This window comes from Ranitomeya variabilis, chromosome 2, assembly GCF_051348905.1.
Source record: "Ranitomeya variabilis isolate aRanVar5 chromosome 2, aRanVar5.hap1, whole genome shotgun sequence".
In the NCBI taxonomy this organism is placed as follows: domain Eukaryota; kingdom Metazoa; phylum Chordata; class Amphibia; order Anura; family Dendrobatidae; genus Ranitomeya; species Ranitomeya variabilis.
In genome coordinates this window covers 461728929-461751230 of record NC_135233.1, presented here as the reverse complement: position 1 = coordinate 461751230, position 22302 = coordinate 461728929, and the positions used below count along the sequence as shown (strand labels likewise).

General features: G+C 41.6%; 1 protein-coding gene across 1 annotated transcript in view; it reads left to right on the top strand.

The window, feature by feature from the left end:
* The window catches only part of LOC143809598 (uncharacterized), a 31673-nt gene extending 23684 nt beyond the window's left edge, over nucleotides 1-7989 (top strand). The window contains exons 4-5 of the mRNA XM_077292643.1: nucleotides 3991-4143; nucleotides 7546-7989. Of these exons, the coding sequence (XP_077148758.1) occupies nucleotides 3991-4143; nucleotides 7546-7583 (191 nt within the window). The 3' untranslated portion in view covers nucleotides 7584-7989. The remainder of the gene's footprint in view (nucleotides 1-3990; nucleotides 4144-7545) is intronic.
* The last annotated feature ends 14313 nt before the right edge of the window (nucleotides 7990-22302 follow it).

Sequence of the window (22302 nt, the reverse complement as noted above, 5' to 3'; positions counted from 1 at the left end):
ACACTGACTTCATCCCTGTATATTGACCTGTATAAAAATGATCAATGCATGTGCAGCACCCCAGAGTCCTGGTCGTTGCAGTAGTGTCATTCTTCCACCAGGGGGGAGTGAGATTACGTCTGAAGGCAATAAAGGAGATCTTCTTGCCAGGTATCACAAACCACACAACACACTTCCCATTCCAGGCCGCCAGGGAAGGCCATGCTCCTATCTATTAGGGCACTCCTCACAATTAGGTAAAACTGGTGGTCTGGACAGGAAGTTAGGCAGAAACTGACTGGGCTTCACCCAGGCAGCAACTGTTAGAGAGAAGCTGGCTGGAGCGAGTTCCAGTCAGATCCAGACTGCGGTCTGAGGAGGACGAGGGTCCACGGAGCTGCGCCTGCCCCACGTGCGGCAGCATCCTAGGAAAGAGACATTGAGGGGAATTGCATTGCTGAGAGTGAGAAACGAAGTCATAGCAAAAGGAGAGGAAAGCAGAAGGAGTTCTGCCCTGTAATAGGCTGCCTCCTTTCTGTGGCGCAAGAATCCGGTAGCCAGAACACGAGGGAGTAAGGATCTCTACGCTTTACTTCAGAAACTGGCAGGACAGTTAATTCCACATTAGCTGCCCAACCTTATACCCAGGAGGCATGGTGGCAACTTGTGGGGGCCGGGGCGTGATAGAGTCCCTGTAAAAAGCCTCAGGCCATCAGTCATATGGGTTTGTCCTATCCTAACCATCAGGGGAACAGAGAGAAAGAGACATTACAGCTACAATAGTTGTGAGGACCTTACCGAGAAGCTCAGCAGGGAGGTACTACAACACCCAGGCGCTAGAGGAAGGCTACTGATTTCTACCTGGATAAGGGGACTCTGGATTTGCCTTCAGACCGGCCGGACCCTGCCTGCCCTGTGGTCCGTACCCTGGATTGTGGACACTGAAGCCTTCAGTAAAGGTGAAGAGACTGCACCCTTGTGTCCTCGTTATTCACTGCGCCTTACATCATCTCACCATCCACCATCTACACTCTGGGAAGCCCTGGGGATACACTTCACCTGTGGGAAGGTATACCATCTAGCTGCCACAACATCACCCCAGCAGACCCCTAACCAGCGTCGGTCACCCTGACCGAATACCACAGGTGGCGTCATGAACACTATCCCTTTAAAGACCTTTCCTTATTTTACAACAGACGTCCCCTAGGGCCACGGACCGGGTCAGCCACTGTGACATCCTCCATCGAGAACCGAAGGGCCCGGCTCCGAGTACCCCATTGCCCTACTGGGGGCGCTCCACATGCTTTTAAAATCCATATTACAAATGCAAAATGTCTCCAATGTGTACAGAGGATTTTAACATCTAATCTACTTATGGTGCTGGTACACAAACTCACAAAGCTAAACCTGATGTGCATATCACATTTAGTTTCCTAATAGTACACAATGCTGGAGCCTGGAAAGGTAAAAAAAAATATCCGATCACTCACTATGCTGACTTTTCCCCTGGATTTTTGATTACCACCCCCCTTAGCATTAATTCTTACTTCTCTGAGGGCTTTTTCATGTAAGGATATTTTTGGTCCGGGTGCTGTCCGCGAAAAAAACAAACGGACAGCATAAGGACCACTGAATGACCACCCATAGACTTGAATGACCACTCGGCCATTCAAGTCTATGGGTGTAAAAAAGCATCTCTGGCACCCACTCAAGTAGTTACCAGAGAGGGACCATTTTTTTTCTCATTTGTCATTTGTGTGCAATCCGATTTTTTACAGCAGCAGCTATTAATCATTTACAAGACCATTTATAGTTTCCTATGTTAAATAATTGTAATATATCCGTAATAATCGGATGTTATTCTGTCGCTTCATACAGCATTCGATTTTTTTTTTTTACGCACCCATAGACATAAATGGGTGAGTCTCCTCTGATTTACAGAAGAAACTAGAGCATGCTGCAATTTTTTTTTGTACACGAACATTTGGTTACTGAAAAAACTTGTTCATCTGCTTTGCCCCATTAAATAAATTTGATTCATGTGTGGTCCTTTTTTTAATGGATAGCACCCGGACCAAAAATATAGTCAGGTGCATGAGCCCTAAGACCATGGCACCTAACAAAGCTGCCAGATCTTTCACGTGTGTAAAAAAAAAAAAAAAACTCCTCATAATGCACATTTCCCCTGTAAGGGGGCGGTAGTGGGCCCCCTTACATTTTGGGCCCTTAAGTGGCTGCCCAGGCTGCACCAATGGTATATTCGCCCCTGCTGTGGAGGTCTGACATCCAGCACCACCACCAATCAGCTGTTATAAACTCTGACAATGACTCAATGTAAAGAATAAATGGAGTCAGAGCTGCAAGGCTCCTTTCACTGTGTAGGGTCATCAATTTTCAATGTCCATCTAATGGCATCTAATCTGTGTGGACCTTTCCCTCTGACGAAGGTTAGCATCCGAAACGCGCGTTGGGGTGGACGCACAGACCCTGTGAGCCCCTGCTGGTGTTCTCTTTTCAGGTACAATTACTCCTCTGGTATCTCCTAATAATATTAGTTCTATCCTTTACTGAAAGGTCAGTGTATTTTGTACACAATTCTCTGGTGACTACAACAGGTGGTGATGCCTAGACTCTATGGTACATCATTCCTCCTTGATACCTGACACCATATTGCAGGGTTCCCCTACTTACCTTCACTTTCAGTATATGGTATATTGATTAATATAACTGTTTTGTGGGATATGCCAGCTCCCTGTGGTTCTGTGTGTCCCATGTGTTATTTCTGTGCATGTTTAGTCATGAGCCACCTGTCCACGTCTCCCCATGCCTGTCTTAATATTTAATAAAGTTTATATAATTTTCACATCTCATGGGACTTTTTTTTGTCATTTATTTCCCCCCACCCATACTCTTCTTCATGTTATACATGATGATCAGTCCCTATTTCAGTCCAGTACCTATATAAGCAGTTTCGACATACAATTAAAATAATATTTATGCAATTTGTCCTAACATGCTTAATTTTTTCATGAGTTTTCCGTTTTATGATCATGCAGCAGCTCACTCAGGTAAATAGGTAACACACTAAAAAACTACAATTGACCCTGCCGGTTCTTATACAGACTAGAGATCCTCACCCCACGGTCCCTAGTGGCTCCTGTGAGAGCCGATATAGCCCTAACCACAGACTAGATGATGGCAACTTGGACCTATGCTGCCTGAAAGGCCATTGAACGCTTCACGTTACTCCTAAAGAATTGGAGAGCAGAGTAGAGTGTAAATTACCTACAGAAAGGAAAGTGTGCTCAAATAGAAAGAGATCCCAGAGTGAGCAAAACAAACCACGAAATACAAAATAAAGGATTAAGTACGCACTGATAGAAAATATGCCACCTACTTCGTAAAAAGAAAAGGAAGATAGGTGCAGGTAAAGAACAAACAGCAGGCCGACTGGCTTTAATTGCAAAAGTATGGCTGTACATCCAAATGAGACTCACCAGCAGGAAATACCAGCAGTGGGAAAGTATATAAAGCCGCACCCAAAAGGTGATAGGGCAGACTAATGAGTAAATAATAAAACATCTGTTACCCTAAATAGACTGAAGCAAGGATAAGAGAAACTAAACCCCTGGAGAAAAGGTGTATAAGCTGTGGCTCGGTGGACAGAGAGGCCGACCACAAAGCACAAGCTGAAGGGTTAGAGCCCAGACGCATGACACTAGGTTGATTTTTGCATGCGTGATGCCAAGCCTATAAGGTCATATTGCTACATCGTAAGTATTCATTCTGAATGTGGATTACTAGTTTTACAGCACAACAATTGAGATTATGAGCAGGCTCCTACAATTTCTTCATTATGCTTGATCATGATAAGCTAATTTCCGCACAGGAATTGACTTTGCTTGGCAAATAAAAAAAAAATTGGATTCTGGTGCAATTAATCTTTATTCTCATTGATTGTGAAATGAAAATTATTGTTACATTCTTAAAACTCTTCTTTTTTTTTTTCAGGTTCTATCTGGGTTTTCCGAATTCCCAGAGAGTATCAGGTTGACTGTCACATAACAGTGTATTTATTCACCTTTGCGATGGTGATTATTAAGATCATTGTGATCATCTGTTTCATAATTGCGTTAATTGTTGCCCTCTATTTCGTTTTGGCAGGTAAAACAATATTTAGATAACACCTTGGTTATAACGTATATATTCATCCAGTTACCATTGTTTTAAAAACGTTATCCAGTATTCAGATCTTGATAGGCTATCCTTCACATAGGTAATCAATATCTGATCAATGGGCGTCCAACAACTGCCATTTCCACCGATCAGCCGGATGTGCACAGTGTATAGAGCCGCCATGGCACAGCTCCATACACTGGGTAGCGGCTGTTTTTGGGTGCTGTAACTCAGTCTATATTGAAGTGAAATATACAGGAATTCAATATTGGATTTATTAGTCTATCTAACCCTTTAGGTTAAGTTCCCATGATGAGTTTTGGACAATGTGTATTTTTGCTGCACAGAAATGCAGCATCTTACAGTTCCAGCAAAGTGGAAATGATGTATAAAACTCTCATGCCCACTCCACTTATTTTTAATGCTGCACAATCTGACCTGCGGTTAAAAAAACCCGCAACATGGCAATTTCTCTGACGGGTACACTATTGTAGAAGTGGAGAATTAGCAAGAAGTATGTTTAGTGTATTTCTGCTATGGAAACGCACTAGAAAATGTGATCTGCACATGATTATCAATAAAGTTTTGTCAAATCCAAATACCATAAAGTATAAAAATCAAAGCAGTATAATATATGGTAGATTATGACATAAAAAAGAGACAAAAACTGCAGCATCAAAAGCGCAATAAAGATGCATGCATAAAAAAAAAGAAAGTAACCTTATTTACCTAATAAGGGCAGAAAAGCTGAAACATCAAAAACTCACCAAATACTCATTGTGGGAACGTAGTCTTAACCCCTTTTCGACATCGGGCTTAATAGTACGCCGATGTCAGATACCCTCCCTTTGATATGGGCTCCGGCGGTGAGCCCAGATCTTTCCCGGGACATGTGAGCTGTTTTGAACAGCTGACATGTGCCTGCAATAGCTGTGGGTGGAATCGCGATCCACCCGCAGCTATTAACTAGTTAAATGCCGCTGCATTTAAACGGCTTTCCGGCAATTGCTCCGGAAATATGCACACCGGTGACCAGCGTCACATGATTGCGGGTCACCGGTGTGTCGGCATGACAACCTGAGGTCTCCTGGAGACCTCTATGGTTGTCACTGCCGGATTGCTGTGAGCGCCACCCAGTGGTCGGCGCTCATAGCAACTCAGCAATTCTACTTTATAGAGGCGATCTGAGGATTGCAGCTATGTAGCAGAGCTGATCGAGTTGTGCCAGCTTCTAGTCTCCTATGGAGACTATGGAAGCATGCCAAAAGTAAAAAAGAAAAGTGTTCAAAAATTTAAAAAAATATAAAAGTTCAAATCGCCCCCTTTCGCCCCATTCAAAATAAAACAATAAAAATAAAATCAAACATACACATATTTAGTATCGCCGTGTTCAGAATCTCCCAATCTATCAATAAAAAATAAAAAAAATGAAAAAAAATTTAAAAAATCCTGATCGCTAAATGGCGTAGCGAGAAAAAAAGTCAAAACACCAGAATTAGGTTTTTGGTCGCCGCAACATTGCATTAAAATGCAATAATGGACGATCAAAAAATCGTATCTGCACCAAAATAGTATAATTAAAAATGTCAGCTCGGTGCGCAAAAAAATAAGCCCTAACCCAACCTGAGATCACGAAAAATGGAGACGCTACGGGTATCGGAAAATGGTGCAATTTTTCTTTTTTTTACCAAAGTTTGGATTTTTTTTCACCAGTTAGGTAAAAAAGAACCTAGACATGTTTGGTGTCTGTGAACTCATAATGACCTGGAGAATCCTAATAGCAGGTCAGTGTTAGCATCTAATGAACCTAACAAAAAAGCCAAACAAAACACACGTGTAGGATTGCACTTTTTTGCATTTCACATTTCACCGCACTTGGAATTTTTTTTCCCCATTTTCTAGTACATGACATGGTAAAACCAATGATGTCATTCAAAAGTAAATACAACTCGTCCCGCAAAAAATAATCGCTCACATGGCCATATTGACAGAAAAATAAAAAAGTTATGGCTCTGAGATGGAGGGGAGCAAAAAATGAAAACACAAAACAGAAAAAAGCTTCGGTCATGAGGGGGTTAATAGTAGCCGGTACACCTTTTTAAGGTGGTTATGATATGGGGTATCATTGAATTCAGGAGTAATTGCATAACAAATTGTGGGTGTAACGATTCCACTCCTCAGTGCTGAGCTGTCTGTGCAGTGATTGGCTGCTCAGTTGTCCAGTCTGGTGCAGGAGCATGCTGAGCTGTCTGTGCAGTGATTGGCTGCTCAGTTGTCCAGTCTGGTGCAGGAGCATGCTGAGCTGTCTGTACAGTGATTGGCTGCTCAGTTGTCCAGTCTGGTGCAGGAGCATGCTGAGCTGTCTGTGCAGTGATTGGCTGCTCAGTTGTCCAGTCTGGTGCAGGAGCATGCTGAGCTGTCTGTGTTTTTATTGACGTGTCGGCCATTCAATCTGAGACAGGAAGGTGCTGAGTTCTTGCCAGGTGCTCCCGGTTCACTTGATTGTTCAGCTATTTGACTGAGCTGGCAGTCCCAGATAACTGGCAGCAGTAGCTTCAGCTAAGTAGGGTTGGTTTACTCTGTGCCTTGTATTTTTGCTTATTGATTTATTGCTGCCTGACCTTGGACCTCTTTCTAACCATCTGTCTGTTTAACCCCTTCTGCTCTGATCCGCTATCATCCTAGTATTCTGACCTCGGACCGTTACCTGACTATAACTTTGTCTCTCCCCTCTGTTTATGATGTACCCTCCTGACCTTGGACTCCTTGCCTATCCAAGCTTGTGGCTTGTCCATGAGAAGTGACTCAGCATCAAAGAGGGGGGTTATTTTTTTCCTACTACACATGTAAAAATCTGAGATTTGGGTGAAATCAAAATTATAGTGGAAAAAAATGTAAATTTTTCATTTTTTTCACTCCGCTTTGAATTAATTCCTGTGTGGCACCTGATGGGTTAACAAATTTCCCGATGGTAGGATTGAATACCTTGAATGCTTCAAAAGTGAATTGGTACATATAAAATACAATTTGTAAATTTCTGAAAAAAAAAAAGAAAAACTGGTGTAAATTTTTTAAGACTTCTCATAAATTGAATAAATATGCCAATGTAAAGTAGACATATGGTAAATGTTATTTATTAACTTTTTTGTGTGCTATGACTTAAGGGCATAAAACGTATAGTGGCTTTACAGCTTCAGTTTCTCCATACTAGTAAAATCAGCGATTTGACATTTTCTAACTTTCAATTCTAATCACTGATCTTTTTTTTGCACTTTAATAAATGAATTAGAAGATTGGCATTCACCCGTCAGTGAAGGAAGTTTTGAAGTATTCTTGTAATGCATTTATTAACCGCGTACTAAACAGAAAATGCACTTTTTTTTCTTTTAGATGTGAGAAGAAGAAATCAATCTGAAATGACCACCTGAAGACATGTGGTTCTTGGTTTTGATACAAACATCAACTTGCGGAAAAGCATTAAAATTCAAGCCAAGATGTATTACCCTACATGATTATGCCAGAAATGCTCATTTCACAATATTCGTGCATTGTAAACAGGCTGCACAGGAGCAAAACACTCATTCGTCTTGTGAAATGATCCATTGGCTTGCCCAAAAGATCATTGTTCTCAACAACACCTCGTCCTGCGTAAAAAGGACTTGTGCTGCCGAGAACAATGGAAGCCTAGGCACACAGTACGATCTATTACTGATCGTTTTCTGCCCATATGAAATGCGATTGGCCTGTTAAAACAGCTACCAATCGGTAAACATTTAGCAAACGGCGGTCGTTTAACGTTGCAAATTGACCAATGTAAATGCACTCTTACTTTTTCTATGGTATTTTACTGAAATTCTAATCATGTAATATTGCCCTCATTTGACATATGTTTATAAAAATTTTGTGACGTACTAGATTGTTCGTAAAATATTGACACAGCATTACACCTCAAAGACGCATTGTTGATACTTTCTTGCTTCATATTGAGCTTAGGGAAGTTTCTATAGATATTACAGATATTTGTCCCCTTAAAACTTTGTTGGAAGTTTCTTATAAAGTTTATAAAGCAATAAAAACCGTATAAGAAAATATTTCAAAAAGGTACTGCAAAAGGTTCTGTCCCATATTTACATAGGCCATTAATCACCAGACGACTGTTCATAAGAACTTTCATTCTGGATCATCCCCCCTTGTAAACATGCCACTGATAATTATCGTTAAGATTTTGCTGTGGGGAAAAAAACGGACAACACACTGGAATAATAATAATCTTTATTTATATAGCGCCAACATATTCCGCAGCACTTTACTGTTTAGCAGTTCATACACACGTCACAAGTAACAACGTTAACAATAATACAATAATTAAAGCAAAATAAGATGACCCTGCTCTTCAGAGCTTACAATCTACAATGAAGTGGGGGAGACAAAAAGTATAGGGTCTTATTTACAATAATCGTCCAGCCATCTTCAGGGCGAGGGGGATAGAATAAGGCTGCATGAGGTATTAACCATTTAGTACTATTGGATTAATAATGGATAGGTGTCATAATTGACGTCTCTCCAGTATTAATCTGGCTTAATGTCACCTTACAATAGCAAGGTGACATTAACCCTTCATTACCCCATATCCCATCGCTACACGGGAGTGGGAAGAGAGTGGCCAAGTGCCAGAATAGGCGCATCTTCCAGATGTGCCTTTTCTGAGGTGGCTGGGGGCAGATGTTTGTAGCCAGGGGGGGGGCCAATAACCATGGACCCTCTCCAGGCTATTAATATCTGTCCTCAGTTACTGGCTTTACCACTCTGGCAGAGAAAATTGCGCGGGAGCCCATGCCAATTTTTTCTGCAATTTAACCCTTTATTTTACAAGCTACAGTGCCCAAATTTTGCACATACACACTACTAACATTAGTAGTGTGGAATATGCAAAAAAAAAAGGATATGAGATGGTTTACTGTATGTAAACCATTAACTAAACCACTAGACCCATCAAAAAATACAAAAGGCACAAAAAACCAAACTTATACAATCAATCACAAAGAGAGAACCGGTATAAAGTGCCAGTATATACTGGAAAATATTTTATTAAATAATCCACATAAGAATAAACAGAAAAACGCAAAATAATAGTACATGCAAGATTGCTACTATGAAGCAGAGACAGCCACAACTGATTAGAGATGTTAATAGTACCACCACACCTATGCCTGTATATATATATACACATCCCCATGCACATCAACTCCAAATACTACATATTGTAGGGGTAAACCACCCCTTCAGATGGATTACCTCGTTGGACGTGATCTGACATCAGAAGGTATGTATCTTGTGCGTTTATTATTTTGCCAAGCGAGGGCCTGGAAATGGATTGAGAGAACAATAAATTATTACAACAACCGCTGTGTTTATTTCATTAAAATACTTTTAAATCATGTGTGTGTGTGTTTTTTAACCCTTTCAAACAATTGGATTAATAATGGATAGGTGTCATAATTGACGCCTCTCCATTATTAATCTGGCTTAATGTCACCTTACAATAGCAAGGTGGCATTAACCCTTCATTACCCCATATCCCACCGCTACAGGGAGTGGGAAGAGAGTGGCCAAGTGCCAGAATAGGCGCATCTTCCAGATGTGCCTTTTCTGGGGTGGCTGGGGGCAGATGTTTTTAGCCACGGGGGGACCAATAACCATGGACCCTCTCCTGGCTATTAATATCTGCCCTCAGTCACTGGCTTTACCACTCTGGCGGAGAAAATTGCGAGGGAGCCCACGCCAATTTTTTCCGCCATTTAACCCTTTATTTCAGCAGCTACAGCGCTGAAATTTTGCACATACACACTACTAACATTAGTAGTGTGGAATATGCAAAAAAAAAGGGGATATGAGATGGTTTACTGTATGAAAACCATGTCTCATATCCTGTCGGGTTTGTGCAGGAGAAATGAAAAGCCGGCAATTGAATTACCGACTTTTCACTAACACCGCTGCGTATTTCTCGCAAGTCACACTGCTGGTCCGTGTGGAATCCGTATTTTTCTCGCCCCCATAGACTTTCATTGGCGATTTTTTTGCGCAACACTCTGACAAACGCAGCATGCTGCGATTTTGCACGGCCGTAGAAAGCCGTATAATACTGAACCGTAATATACGGCTAATAGGAGCAGCCCCATTGAGAATAATTGTGCCGTATGTTATGCGAGTTTTACGGACGTAGTTTCTGCGCTCTTACGTCCGTAAAACTCGCATGTGTGACCCCGGCCTTAAATTCCTATTTTTGCATCTGTGTTTTCTAAGAAGGCAATTGTAACATCAACTGATCTTCGTGGTGTCATCAAAGGAATAAAAGAATCCACATTATCTATAAACAGAGCGATGGCGATGGAACACTTAGCCAATTTAAATGAATTTAAATATCGTGTTCCAGATGAATTCAAATCTACGGTACTGAAAGAGTTAGCCGAGAAAATTGCAGAACCACTAGTCAGAGTCTTTGAAAAATCCTGGATAATAGTAGAAGCCCCAGAAGATTGGAGGCGGGCAAATGTTGTCCCTATCTTCAAAAAAGGAAAGAAGATGGAGTCAGCAAATTACAGGCCAGTGAGCCTTACTTCTATACTAGGAAAGATATTTGAACAAATTATTAAACAACATGTTTGTAAGTACTTGGATAAGAATGCAGTAATTAACCAGAGCCAGCATGAGTTTATAGCAAACAAGCCATTCCAGACTAATCTAATTTCCTATGATGGAATCACTGACTGGGTGGATCAGAGAAATGTGGTAGATATAGTATATCTCAACTTCACCAAATCATTTGATAAAGTATCTCATACTATCCTTCTATCCTTATTGAAAAAAAGACCAAGTAGATGGATTCATAACTGCCTCAGTGATTGTATTCAAAGAGTGTTAATAAATGGTTGCACATCCAATTGGAAAAGTGTTTCAAGTGGGGTACCACAAGGGTCTGTCCTGGCTCCAGTGTTGTTCAAAATTTTTATACATGGAGCTGAAGGTAAACTGATCAAATGTTCAGAAGATACAAAGCTAGAAGGGATAGCGTACACCAGAGAAGACAGAGAAAGGATTCAGAAGGATCTAGAAAAGCTTGAACAATGGGCAGCGATTAATAGAATGGTATTTAACAGGGAGAAATGCAAGATTCTACATCTGGGCAAGAAAAACAGAAATTACATCTATAGAATGGGAGGAATAGAACTAAGCAACAGCACGTGTGAACAAGACTTGAGATCACAGACTGCACATGAGTCAACAGTGTGATGCAGCAGCAAAAAATCGAGGATGTATTAAGAGAAGCATTGAGTCTAGATCACGTGAAGTAATTATCCCCCTGCACTCCTCCATGGTCAGGCCTCATCTGAAATACTGTTGTCCAGTTCTGGGCACCACATTTCAAAAAAGACATAGAAAACTGGATCAAGTTCAATGTTGAGAAGTGTATTTTCTTATGTGAAATCTGGTGTCAGAACTGCTTAAAGTACAGGTAATGGAAAAACAAATGGGTTAAATCTGTGCTGCCAGTCAGGAAGGATGAAGGATGCTAATCCAACTGGAAGTGGTTTATAAGTCAACGCGTTTCGAAGTATAGTATAACACTTCAAGAGATGCACAAACCTTGTACATGAAGGTAACAACAGTCAAACTATTTAAAATAGTTCAAATTTTATTATTACAACAACATATAAACAAATAATTAAAAATCAAGCATGAAGGTATCCTAATAAGGAGCCAAAGGCATACTGGGTCTAAAAAGATTTCACTAGGGGCTAATATATAAATGGATATATATATATACAGTATATAAATATATATAGACAGAAATTACTACCTGGGTGGTAGCCTGGTCATGCATGGGTCTTCAACTCAATGCCACAGTAAGTCAGACATGGAATCACTTGATTATTTAACCTCTCCCTATGTTTGATTATTTGCTGTTGGTTAGGCTTGATTAAAATGCTGTTGGATTATATTACCAAATTACACAGGGGATAAAACTTATATAGAACTCTGTCAAATGGGCATTTATACCTATTACTTTATTGGAACATCCATTCATTAGGACATACAAAAAACTATCTTATGTATATACAGCTCTAGAAAATAGCAAAAAAGGCAGAGATGCTTACCTGCCTAGGCCTCCAAACAAATGCACTATCAGGATGCAGTGGACCCATATGGTTAAGATGGCGGCAACACAGGTGCAGAGATACCGATGAAGCAGCCACTCACAGCCTACCAAACTAATGGAGGGGGTGGCTGCTTGGCATATGACTGCACATAAGAGACTTGTATGTGGCGCTGTTCACACTATGGCAATGCACAGCATCCAGGTTAACAGCCTAGGAGTGACGCCCTTCTATTAGCTCAGGCGGGCTGCCCAGCGCTATTAAGATGCATCCCATGTGAACAGACACCACAGCTTACAAAACAGTATGGGCCCAACCGCACCCCGAAAAGTGCAAAAAACACATATAAAAATATGTGAGGTATTAGTTTATATTTTGGCCAAAATGCTCGTAACCCACGTCACGGTCCTCATGCTTATGAGTCCTACTCTAACCAATACTAGCACAAAAAGAGGATTCAGAGATTCAGAGACATCCCATTCTGTCTTATAAACTGTGGTGTCTGTTCACATGGGATGCATCTTAATAGCGCTGGTCAGCCCGCCTGAGCTAATAGAAGGGTGTCACTACTAGGCTGTTAACCTGGATGCTGTGCATTCCCATTGTGTGAACAGCGCCACATACAAGTCTCTTATGTGCAGTAATATGCCAATATGTGCTCAATCCTGCTGACAGGTTCCCTTTAAAAACATGTAGCCTCTATGATTAAATCACCAAGGAATGTAGTACTGTGCTACCAAGAGACTGACATAGAAATAGTGGTGAAAGGTAGAGCACCCCCTTCAATGTTTCCAAGTAATGGGGTTGCCAATGAAGATAAAGCAAACCAGTGCCATAACTTGAACCTTGTGGGTTGGGGATGGATGCAAAATTTACAACAGACCCACAACTATCGCAAGTCTTTATTAGTATTAGGTCTTTTCTTATGGGCCAAAAAGACAGTTTGGTCCCCTTGGCTCCAAGGCTGGTTGAAATTTCATCCCCCCCATCCGGTACAGTTACACCTCTGATGGTGACACTAGTAATGCTGACAGGTTCCCTTTAAGGATAATTGATCTAATTTTATTAAATTAGAGGCTAAATCTAAAAAAAAATGGTTGTTTTTGGTGTTTGATGTAAAATTGGGTCTTTGGATAATTAAATATTGGCGATTTTTCACCTTTACAATAGTAGTTGCTCTGTTCAAAATACAGCATGGGTAACCTCCTTTTTTTTATTTATTATGAGAATGCTCCAATTCAGTAGCCAATTTGTGAATTCACCTACCGGGACTGATTTAACAATATGACTAGAATGACTGCTATTAGCATGCAGTATTGTATTACCTGATAATGGTATAGAAAATGTCAAAGTGGATATAAGATTGTCACATATACCCTTAAGTTGTAGATTTAAGAACGAAATAGATGTTGGATTAACGGCATGTGTAAATGACAAGTTACAGTGATTAATATTCAGGTACTGAATAATTTCTGGTATGGCAGATACGGTATATCCCCCCTCCAGATGAAGAGCATGTCATCGATATATCTGCCATACCAGAACAAATGGGGTACAAATGGGTTGTCACTACAATACAAATAATTCTCATCCCAATATGACGTCACCAAATTTGCCAGATAGGCTTTGCGTCCATGGACACTCCCCTACACTATAAAAAATTATTAGCAAATGAGAAATTATTAAACGTCATAAAAAAGTGGGCCACCTGAACAATGTAAAGACACAAATCATTAGAGTAATCGCTATACTTTGATAGATGAGCCTCCAAAGCCTCTACAGCTTCATTCTGAGGAATCGACATATACTATGCGACAACTTGGCAACTTAACCAGGAAAAATCCTTTGCCCATATAATAGAGGCAAATTGATCCAATATATGGCTTGAAACTTTAAGAAATCCTGGAGTTCTCTGGGACAGTAGTAGGATAAGAGAGTCGAGCCACTCACTAAGGTGTCCTACTGTATGGTTGATCCTATGCCAGAAACAATTAGAAAGGGCCTGCAGAAATGGTAAAATTGGACATTCCGCTAATAGTCTCTCTATGACTTGGTGAGAATCCCCTGAGAAAAACCTTCCTGAATAATTTTGATGGTATCTCTTTGGATGTTATTTGTTGGATCATATGTAAGTTCTCGATAAGTGTAGGCATTTTCGAGCATAGAAATAATTTATGATCTGTACATATTGGTATCAAGCATCACTAAACCCCCTTTGATCAGCTTTTCTTATGGTAATGTTGGGTAGGTTTTTTTTATTTTTGTAATGCAAGATGTTGCTCTGGAGACAAATTTGAATGGCGTTTCTCTGATTTGGTAGTAATATCTAGTTGTTTTAATTCGCTTTCAATAACATCCTGAAAGCGATCCATACAATTCACTCGTGATTGGATCGGATGAAAAAAGAGTTTTTTTAGATTAAATTACGAAACTTAGTTGATGGTTCTCTCACCGGGAATATTTAAGTATTTAAGTCAAGAAGATCCTATAAGCACTGATAATCATTTGAAGGCAGCAAAGAGAGTAATTCCACGTTTGTTTGGTCGGAAGTAAAAAAAAATGTTTTTTAATCATAAGATTCCATATAAAACGGTTAACATCCAATAGCGTCTTGAAAAATAATCGAAATTCCTATCCGGTGCAAAATTTAAACCTAGGGATATAACATTGTTCTGTTCCCTGGTCAACACATCTTGAGACAAATTCAAAACATTAGAAAAAGTTTACGGATTTAGAGATTTTTTTCTGCAACGGGTAGGCAATCCTGGTGGATTTGGAATGTTTACTTCCACCCCGTCGTTTGCGTTTTTTGAATGATTGCGATTCCTGGATTTACGGTAGTAGTAAGACAAATCACTATCATTGGAATTGCCATCAAATGATTCCTGATCAGAGGAGCTGGAGCTCACATGAATTCCAGAAGGAGTATAGGATGTATTACATTTGAGTATGGACTTTGGTTTCTAGGTGATTTAGACCACCTACCCCATTCATAGACTTGTTTCTTGGCGTAATCACTAGTATAAAGCTGAATCTTAATGTTTTGGCGAGCCATAATAATATCTTACAATTTAGAAACAGATTGCTGGATACGTGGCATGGAACCATTATATTGTTCCAAATTGGATTTGGCTGCTGTAATTTCCGTCTGTATTTCCTTGAGTTTGGTCTCTTCGTAATTTATTATGAGTCGCATTAAATTTCAAGAGCAGTGGGATAAAATCTGATGCTGAGTAAATCGTGTTCTCCTTGATCTTAAGACCTCTGGCTATCATCTCTTATTGGATATAAATTAAACTTTTATTTGTCTGTTCCTGTGATGTTTAAGGTATTTTCACACATCGCATTTTCAAAGAGTAAAAGAGTATTTTCCACATGAAAAACATAGGTGTTAGCTGGAAAAATGGTGCATGCATTACCTTTTATTTATTTTTCTTTGGTACGTTTTTAGTTGCCTTTTTCAAGTCATTTACAGTATTTGAATGGGTGAAAAAGGGGTGAAAAATGGCGCAAAGCCGCTAAAAAATTGACATGCTCCAGATTTGAAAAACGCATTCATAAATTGTTTAAAAATGTAAGGAAGAGGAAATGCAGCTGGAGCGCCCCCACTGCCGCAGGGCCGAGGGGTACCCGGTACCGGGCCTCTGGGTCTCTGCTCTGGGAATGTCACGGTGGCTAGACCCGGTCCGTGACCCTGCTGTGGGGCGTCCAGTGAAAGGTGGTGGAAATGGTGGTGAGGTAGTGGTGCTGTGCAGGTCGCAGTAAATAACGAGGACACAAGGTTGCAGTCTCTTTACCTCTTTACTGAAGAATTCTGAGTCCTCAATCCGGAATACGGTTAACCAGGCTGCGCAAGTCCGGCCGGTCCGATGGCACCTCTAGAGTTCCCTTTGCAGGTGGAAGTCTGTGCCTTCCTGCTAGCGCTGTGTGTTGTGGTCCTCCCCTGCTGTGCTTACGGAATAGTCCCCACAACTGTTGTGTCTGTTTCTCGTATTCCCTCACAACTCGATTAGATGATGTTCTGTTAATCCGTCCCTCCCTGATGTTATGGTTGGGACGCACCCGTATGACGGGTAGCAGGGGCGGACTGGCCCGGGTTGCAGGAATGCATATGCCCCCCGGGCCGGTGCCTGAGCAGCTGTACAGGGCCGCTGGAGGACCGGCAGCGATTTTAATATATAGCGCATCTCGCCAGCCGGCCCTTTAATCTTGTCAGTCAGGTCCTGTGTGCGCGCATTGCCCGCGCTGAGAGGTGCCGCTGCGGCCCGGGTTAGTGCACGAGCACGGTCGCATTGCTAGTTCCTGCGCGTGCTCGTCTGCTGCCTGTGCCAGCGCGGGAAGCAGGAGACCACGCGCGCACATGGAGAGATTTGAAAAGTCCGGCGCGCATAGAGGGCGCCTCCACCTGACTGTGTGTGTGACGCTGGCCGGCCTGTACCAGCGTCAGAGAAGACTGTTCTCCTCACCAATGCCTGGGATCCTCTCCTCTTCACCGCCTATGCTGGACAGGACCCGACCCACTTAAGCTCTTCATCCTCCTGACCTCCCCCCCCATCTCAGGGACCTGGGTGAGTCCCAAGATGAATTTTTTTAATGTATATACAGCAGTTGCACCTATATAATGTGTATAGACTGCTATATATACATTATATAGGTGCTGCTGCTGTGTATAATCACTATACCACCTATATGATGTATGTATAGCAGTCTATATCTTATATAGGTGACACTGCTACTGATGAGTATATACCTTATATAGGAGACACTGCGGGGTGTGTGTGTATGTATGTATGTATATATATATATATGTACATGTATACAAAGCAGTATCACCTATATAACGTATATACATCAGTAGCAGTATTGCCTATATAAGATAGACTGCTATACGTACATTATATAGGTGGTACTGCTGTATATAATCACTATACCACCTATATAATGTACGTATAGCAGTCTATATCTTAAATAGGTGAGACAGCTACTGATGTGTATATACCTTATATAGGTGACACTGCGGGGGGGGGTGTATATATCACACCACTGTATACACAGCAGTATCACCTATATAACGTATACACACATCAGTAGCAGTATTGCCCATATAAGATACAGACTGCTATACATACATTATATAGGTGATACTGGCTGCTACTCCTGTATATAATCACAGTATCACCTATATAATGTATATACGGCAGTCTATATACATTATATAGGCAATACTGCTACTGATGTGTATATACGTTATATAGGTGATACTGCTGAGTATATACTGTATCGTTATATAGGCGATACTGGTGTGTGTATATATACACACACACACGTACATATATACACAGCAGTATCACCTATATATAATGTATATACACACCAGTAGCAGCATTGCCTATATAATCTATATAGACTGCTGTATATACACTATATAGGTGATACTATCATACACAGCAGTAGCAGTATTGCCTATATAATATGTATCCAACATTTGCAGTATCACCTGTATAATGTTGACTACTGCATATACGTTATATAGGTGATACTGCTGTGTACAGTCGCACTATATATCTGTGTGTGTGTGTGTGTGTATAATATATATATATATAGCAGTTTCACCTAAATAATGTGTGTACAGCAGTGTCACAGTATCACATACAATATATAACTATGCACATCAGTCGCAGTATCAACTATATATTGTATATACAGTAGTTTCAATGTGATATATATTCAGCAGTCGCGGTGTCTCCTACGTACATCAGCCTCGGTGTCTCTTATGTGATGTATGCATCATAATGTATGCATCATAATACAGTATAATGGTGTCTTAATTATAATATATTGAGAGAGAGGGAGAGATGTTTATATAGTGTAGAGATGTTTATATAGTGTGGTGCTATGTATATAGTGTGGAATTCACACTATATATACACTGCTGCCACATCTCTACACTATATAATATATACACCGCTCTATATTCCTTAACACGATATATAATATGCAGCTGTGTATATAATAGATTGTAGTATACTGTATATACTCGTGTATAAGCCGAGGTTTTCAGCATATTTTTTTAGTGCTGAAAACGCCCCCCTCGGCTTATGCACGAGTCATTGTCACAGAAAGACGGAGGGGGAGCAGCGGGTCATAGAGGTAGGAGCCGGCGGCTGAGGCTAAAGTCTGTGCCGCTGCTAAAGAGAAATGAATATTCACTGCGCTGGCAGTGAATATTCATTTCTCTTACAGTGTGCACAGCCACAGCTGCCGGCTTCCAGCACACATCCTACTTACCTTCCCTGCGTGCCCTCACTGAATCTCGTTCCGGGGCCAGCAGCTCTTCAGGCTGAGCGATCACGTGTCCTCCACTCATTAAAGTAATGAGTATTCACCCCTCTCCACTCCCATAGGTGTGGGTAAATATTCATTACCTTAATGAGTGGGGGACATGTGATCGCCCAGCCATAGGAGCTGCTGGCACCAGAACGAGATGCTGCGAGGGCATGCAGGGAAGGTAAGTAGGAAGTGTTTTTTTTTATTTTTATAGGAACCATGCATACAAGGACGGGGATAAGGAGCTATGCATACAAGGACGGGGATGAGGAGCCATGCATACAAAGACGGGGATAAGGAGCAATGTATACAAGGACGGGGATAAGGAGCCATGCAAACAAGGACGGGGATAAGGAGCCATGCAAACAAGGACAGGGATAAGGAGCCATGCATACAAGGACGGGGATGAGGAGCTATGAATACAAGGACAGGGATAAAGAACCATGCACACAAGGATGGGGATAAGGAGCCATGCATACAAGGACGGGGATGAGGAGCTATGAATACAAGGACAGGGATAAGGAGCCATGCACACAAGGACCGGGATAAGGAGCCATGCATACAAGGATGGGGATGAGGAGCCATGCATACAAAGACGGGGATAAGGAGCAATGTATACAAGGACGGGGATAAGGAGCCATGCAAACAAGGACGGGGATAAGGAGCCATGCAAACAAGGATGGGGATAAGGAGCCATGCATACAAGGACGGGGATGAGGAGCTATGAATACAAGGACAGGGATGAGGAGCCATGCATACAAAGACGGGGATAAGGAGCAATGTATACAAGGACGGGGATAAGGAGCCATGCAAACAAGGACGGGGATAAGGAGCCATGCAAACAAGGACAGGTATAAGGAGCCATGCATACAAGGACGGGGATGAGGAGCTATGAATACAAGGACAGGGATAAGGAGCCATGCACACAAGGACAGGGATAAGGAGCCATGCACACAAGGACGGGGATAAGGAGCCATGCATACAAGGACGGGGATGAGGAGCTATGAATACAAGGACAGGGATAAGGAGCCATGCACACAAGGACGGGGATAAGGAGCCATGCATACAAGGACGGGGATGTGGGGACAATGTATACCCGGCTTATACTCGAGTCAATAAGTTTTTGCAGTTTTTTGTGGCAAAATTAGGTGCCTCGGCTTATACTCGGGTTGACTTATACTCGAGTACATACGGTATATTGGGAGCTGTGTATACTTCTACTGTCCTTCATAAATGGTGTAATTCTCAGTATCTATTCTTACTATGTATGTGTGTGTATCTATATATCTATCTATCATTTCAATTAATTGTGAGAAAACTAGCGGACTCTTTATTAGTCCATGTGGCAACGTTTCAGATCCATAACTAAACATTTCTCTGATATGGAAGTGAAATGTTGCCACATGGGCTAATAAAGAGTATAAAAAAAAAATCGGTTCCATTTTCTTCCACAAAAGTGGTACGATTTTCTTCTCACATCCGATGCCATATTCTACTGTGATTCCACCCTAATGAGTACCTGTATTAAGCCCACGTTCACACTATCAGTATTTGGTCAGTATTTTACATCAGTATTTGTAGCCAAAACCAGGAGTGGAACAATCAGAGGGAAAGTATAATAGAAACATATGCTCCACATATCACCCACTCCTGGTTTTGGCTACAAATACGGATAAAAAATACTGACCAAATACTGAACATGTGGCCTTATTCTGTATCTATACACTGTCCTGTATATATACACTGCACAGTACCACTGCTCCTGTCCTGTATATATACACTGCACAGTACCACTCCTCCTGTCCTGTATATATACACTGCACAGTACCACTCCTCCTGTATATATACACTGCACAGTACCACTGCTCCTGTCCTGTATATATACACTGCACAGCACCACTCCTCCTGTCCTGTATATATACACTGCACAGTACCACTCCTCCTGTATATATACACTGCACAGCACCACTCCCCTGTATATATACACTGCACAGTACCACTCCTGTACTGTATATATACACTGCACAGTACCACTCCTTCTGTACTGCATATATACACTGCACAGTACCACTCCTTCTGTCCTGTATATATCCACTGCACAGTACCACTCCTCCTGTCCTGTATATATCCACTGCACAGTACCACTCCTCCTGTATATATACACTGCACAGTACCACTCCCCTGTATATATACACTGCACAGTACCACTCCTTCTGTCCTGTATATATACACTGCACAGTACCACTCCTCCTGTCCTGTATATATACACCGCACAGTACCACTCCTCCTGTATATATACACTGCACAGTACCACTCCTCCTGTATATATACACCGCACAGTGCCACTCCTCCTGTATATATACACTGCACAGTGCCACTCCTCCTGTATATATACACTGCACAGTACCACTCCTCCTGTATATATACACCGCACAGTACCACTCCTCCTGTATATATACACTGCACAGTACCACTCCTTCTGTACTGTATATATCCACTGCACAGTACTACTACTCCTGTATATATACACTGCACAGTACCACTCCTTCTGTCCTGTATATATCCACTGCACAGTACCACTCCTCCTGTCCTGTATATATACACCGCACAGTACCACTCCTCCTGTATATATACACTGCACAGTACTACTACTCCTGTATATATACACTGCACAGTACCACTCCTTCTGTCCTGTATATATCCACTGCACAGTACCACTCCTCCTGTCCTGTATATATACACCGCACAGTACCACTCCTCCTGTATATATACACTGCACAGTACTACTACTCCTGTATATATACACTGCACAGTACCACTCCTTCTGTCCTGTATATATCCACTGCACAGTACCACTCCTCCTGTCCTGTATATATACACCGCACAGTACCACTCCTCCTGTATATATACACCGCACAGTACCACTCCTCCTGTCCTGTATATATACACTGCACAGTACCACTCCTTCTGTCCTGTATATATCCACTGCACAGTACTACTACTCCTGTATATATACACTGCACAGTACCACTCCTTCTGTCCTGTATATATCCACTGCACAGTACCACTCCTTCTGTACTGTATGTATACACTGCACAGTACCACTCCTCCTGTCCTGTATATATACACTGCACAGTACCACTCCTTCTGTACTGTATATATCCACTGCACAGTACCACTCCTTCTGTCCTGTATATATACACTGCACAGTACCACCTCTCCTGTCCTGTATATATACACTGCATGGTGCCATTTCTCCTGTTCAGTTGTCAGAGAGGCGACATTGGTCTTTGGGAAGGTCAATACTGGTTTAATATTTTCAGTTTTTTTATAGGAAAATTTTTAAAAATATTGGAAAATCCATTTAAATGGATTATCCCAAGTAATCTCCTATGCCGAGATCTTGGAATCGCCGGGGTCCAACCGCTGAGACCCCCATGATCCCGAGAGCTGGAGCTCTCAAGATCACCATGTAAATGGACCTGTGGTCGATCATGCGCACTTCGGCGCCATTCACATGTGGCTCTTCAAATAACTCCTTTAAGAGGATTGTTGAAGGGCAGAACAAAGTATAGCAAAATTCACTGATTGGGGGTGGGGAGTGTTTGAGTATGTGGACTGGTGGTGGGGTTTTTTGTGGCAGGGCTGCTTTTTTGTCCCTGTC